Source organism: Lytechinus variegatus, chromosome 6 (assembly GCF_018143015.1).
Source record: "Lytechinus variegatus isolate NC3 chromosome 6, Lvar_3.0, whole genome shotgun sequence".
NCBI lineage: Eukaryota > Metazoa > Echinodermata > Echinoidea > Temnopleuroida > Toxopneustidae > Lytechinus > Lytechinus variegatus.
Genome location: NC_054745.1, coordinates 33,628,074 through 33,632,518, shown reverse-complemented (window position 1 = coordinate 33,632,518; position 4,445 = coordinate 33,628,074). Strand labels below are relative to the sequence as shown.

At 34.1% G+C, this 4,445-nt stretch overlaps 1 protein-coding gene across 1 annotated transcript; it reads left to right on the top strand.

Moving 5' to 3' along the window:
- The first annotated feature begins 2,898 nt into the window (after positions 1–2,898).
- On the top strand, positions 2,899–3,916 carry LOC121417740. The gene is made up of 2 exons (XM_041611473.1): positions 2,899–2,910; positions 3,401–3,916. Exons 1-2 carry the CDS (start codon positions 2,899–2,901, stop codon positions 3,914–3,916), a joined length of 528 nt encoding a protein of 175 aa, XP_041467407.1.
- Positions 3,917–4,445: the final 529 nt, after the last annotated feature.

Here is a 4,445-nt window from a genome sequence, read left to right as displayed (position 1 = left end):
GGGGGGGGGTTGGCGATTCGAATGAAGTCTAACATTGCTTTGTTTATTACATACCTCCATAGCAACGGCGATTTTTCTTTCTTCAAGATATATCTGTTCTCTTATGTTTTATTTTTAATGGTTATGATAATAATGATACGAGTTACATATTGTTTGTAATGTGATTCGAATTATATTTCTGAGCATTATGATCACGATGATAACTCTACCAGTGATGTAATATATTTTGATCGCCAAAAATACATCTTTTCTTGAGCATCACACTGTACACAGTTATGTTTAAGATGTTTAAGATATTACATAACGCTGTTTACTACTTGTACATGAACCTTACAGTATTTGTTTAACTGTTTAAACAATCATGTTTAATTTGTTGACTATTGGATATTGAAAATTAGCCTTTGTTGCTAAAGATTTAAACAGTTGTTTAATCTGTTTAAACAATTACTGTAAGGTTCATATAGTAAACAGCGTTGAATATTTTTTTACTGTGTATGTATCAGAAACTTGTATTTTTACTGCGCTGGAGCTAAAACAATATCATCGAATATAATGGGGAAAAAATGCCGATAGACACCCGCCCAAACCAACACGTGTTTTTTTCTTCTTTCCTTCTTTTACTTTAAAATTTCAATTTTAGAACAATACAAGATCAACTGGTTGCAGTGTTTGTCAAAATAACATTGTTGTTACCTATGATTATGATTAAAATGATTAATTATCATATCCGTTATGATTTCATCTTTTCTCTACAAAACAGATCTCTTGATTATTGGCAATTCGAATTCGATAACAGCTCAGGTGCTAAGGTAAGCATATATGTACTACACATGTACGTCGCTGTGTGTTAATTTTGTAATGGAAAGGGGGAGGGGATATCTTCCACATGTTCCTCGATCGGTCCCGAAAAGACTGATATTTTTTTATGGGTATTCATAGCTGAAGACTGATTTTTTAAGTACATATTAACTTTATTAATGCAAGCGCGAGGAGTCAACTAATTGTTCATGCATTTAGACCCGGTAATTGAATATTCTGAATAATTTTGTAATCATGATCAAGGTGTATCTAACTAAATAATATTTGAGTGCACTAAGCTTTGGCAAAGAAATTTCATTTAAAATTATTTGGAATGATTACTAACTGCATTAATCTAGTTTCGCAACATTTTTTTTAAAACGAGACACAATAGGTATTCAATGCATTTTTACCCGGTAGAATTTATTTTTTTTTTATTTTTTGTGATCACTATATTTAGATCTAGCGCACAGTTTAGGTAATGTTCTAATGTTTATTCAAAATTAGCCGTTAGAGTACCTTCTTTAAATCTTTGATAAATGAATATTGGAAAACAACTTATAAACATCATATCCTAAGATTTTCAGCCCACCCCATGCTTGAGAATGTGTTTAATATAAACAGGACAAAATACACTTTGACAAAGGAATGCATCCGTTTGCATTAAAGTGTGATGCAAAATGGGTATTTTTTTCATTAAAACAAATTATCATCTTAAAAACTTCACACCACTAGCATTTTTGAGGCACTTCAATTGATAAGATATCGTAATCAATTAGGACAGTGACCAGGGGCTGATCTAGCTTTCCAAAGGGGGGGGGGGGTCGAAAAAATTACCCATGTTTTCCCCGATTGGCCTCTCAAAAATGATTTGCATTTGTTTAATTGAAGGAGTAGTCCTAACAGTCACTTCTTACATTTATTCTCACAAACATAGATAAATAATAATCTCGTATAAGCCCTAATTGAAAAGTACGAGGGCGAAGAACGTTTTTTTTTTTAGGAACTATGATCCTGAAAATTGAACATTCTGAACAATAATTGTGATCGTGAACAAGATGTGCATTTAAGTAAATAATTACTCCGAGCAGATTTTTTTGTCGGAAAGGGACTAGTTATGGACTGCTTGCAGTTACCCATCAAAACGATACACATTTCAACAATAAAGAAATGCATTCTGATATAAAAAAATGACATTTTAAAGCACTTTTTCTAATCATGAATAAAATAGGTATATGAATAAATAATGCGAGCGCCAACCGGTAGCCACATAAAGAGATTTTTTGACCGGAAAAAGGACACGCTATTCATGCTTTGTAAACCATGAAAAGGATAACTATTTGGGTGTCTTCCTACATGAATAATGCGAACGCGAAGCGCGAGATTTTTTTTATATTCTAATATGAATTTAGATAATTTAAGCACGTTTTGAATAAAGAACAAACTACATATCTCAATAAACAAGTGTGCGCGTTTTTTTTTTTTTTGTGGGGGGGTGGGGGTTGAATCTGGGCATTCTAAATACATTTCTTTTTAATATGAAATTCAATACTGCACGAGCGCGAGCTGATAAAAAAATGACGTAACGATCTGAAAAAAAGGGGGCAAATTAAGCACTATTTCAAGCATCGTAGTAGATTTTTGAAGTCGATATGGATTATACTTTACAAACGATACAAGAGCGAAATGCTAGCCGATTTTTTAAAATTCTCCTCCGGGGAAACTGTAAGGACATTTTGCCATTGTATTAATATGACTATCTTCCTTATTACTCTTCCTAGCAGCGAGAAAAAACTCGTCGATATTCCATTCTGCAATTAAGAGACACAAGTTCATTATTAGGAATTCATGAAACTGTAATCTTTCTCATGTTTCTTATCTGTTGGTATTAAGTCCTGAAGACCGGACATTTTAAGCATTTCTTTTTAAATATTGTTTTTAAGGCCTACTTATGTACATATGGTAAGCAACATGTGCAGAGCTACTCGGCCGTTGATGGACCCTGAGTGCAAGAAACCCATGTGCAGTAGAATGCCTTTCATTGATGCGCACTCAGTTGCGGTAGCGTGGTTTTGCGTATATGTGAACTAACAGAATGCGATGCCACTGCGAGTAAGTCTATGGGGGTCAGGCCGGTCATTACATGGCCGTAAGTTAAACATAGATATAATACCCGCTTCGTTATTTTGTATTTACTTTTCTCTTTTTTTTCATCGTTTCTCTCCAGTTAAAAAGGACCCTTTTTTGGTTGCCAAAAGTGAGGGCGAGGCCGGAGAAATGCTATTTTGGGAGATTTAGCTAAACTAGAGATACGCTTCCATTTTAATTTGTTTCTGTTTTAAAGAAAAACTATCACTCGGTATTTCTTAAAAACTAACCCTCTGAATTAATACATTTTCTTCAAATGTCTAAATAATATCTGATATTGATAATCACCTTTGATTTATGTATTATCGCGTTTTTCGGGGGGGGGGGATATTTACGTTTTCACGACATGCATAAAGGTGTGAAGAATAATCTTATCCCAAAATAATTTCATGAACCAAAAAAGTTTTGTACAACACGATTGTTATCCACCTTTCCTATTTATATTTTCATTCAGATAACCAAATGTCGTCTGTCTTCTGAGATGATTTCTAGAATGTGGCCATGCCTCAGATCTTTCAACTCACTGAAGCATCTTACCATCTCAGATGCATCTCTTAGCTTCCCTCCATCTCCTACTGAGCTACCATCGGTCACAAAACTATCAGTCAAGGGAGTGACGTCGCAAAGCTATAATGGTCTAATCTCATCGCTCCCTGGTTTGGAAAGTATTGATATCACGATGGATGATGAGGAGGGAGACATTGCTCGTTACATCGTTGTTCTTCGTCGGACAGCAGGGCAGAAACTAAAACACATATATCTATATGGTCCGTCATCATGGTCATCACTTTTACGAAATAGGGGCATTGTATCGAGAGAGGCAATAAGAGGACTGGGTCTGTTCATCGAAGAACATACGAAGAACCTGGTGTCGCTCTACCTGGAATGCGTGGAGTGTACAGACGAGAATCATTTAGTTTACCTTATTGACTGCTGCAGACGTGTGAAGACGATGAAACGCGTTGAGTGAGTTCTTCCTTATGAATAAAAATAGTTTATTAATATAATTTAAACATCAACCCAATGCGGTGGTTTAATTCCTAAAGTTCATAATATGTATACTATTTTCTGTAAATATTCGCATACATTCAAAAAGGAAACGGTTCCATTGTTTTTTAGCCATTAATAGTGTCAGATATTCTTAGAATTGCCATGAATATGTCTGGTCCTCAAATACATTTTTTGTACTTTAATTAAAATTGGTTATAATATCATTACCCTGTCATTAAATGTTACTATTAGGTAATAGCACCAGCATGCACAATTGAATTTTACTGCTAATTCGACTGTAACTCTTGCATAAGCTCCAGTAGCCTACTATCAATAGTATTTCATACCTAACTCGTACTCAATGTGAAATAATCGATTTGTTTATTGTATTGAAAATGTCATTTTCAATATTTCTTAATATTTCGTATGTATTAATTTTCTTTTATTACTTTAATAGATGTTACTTCAGTCATATATTTTTTTATAAAGATTACGTTCCCGATCATCAT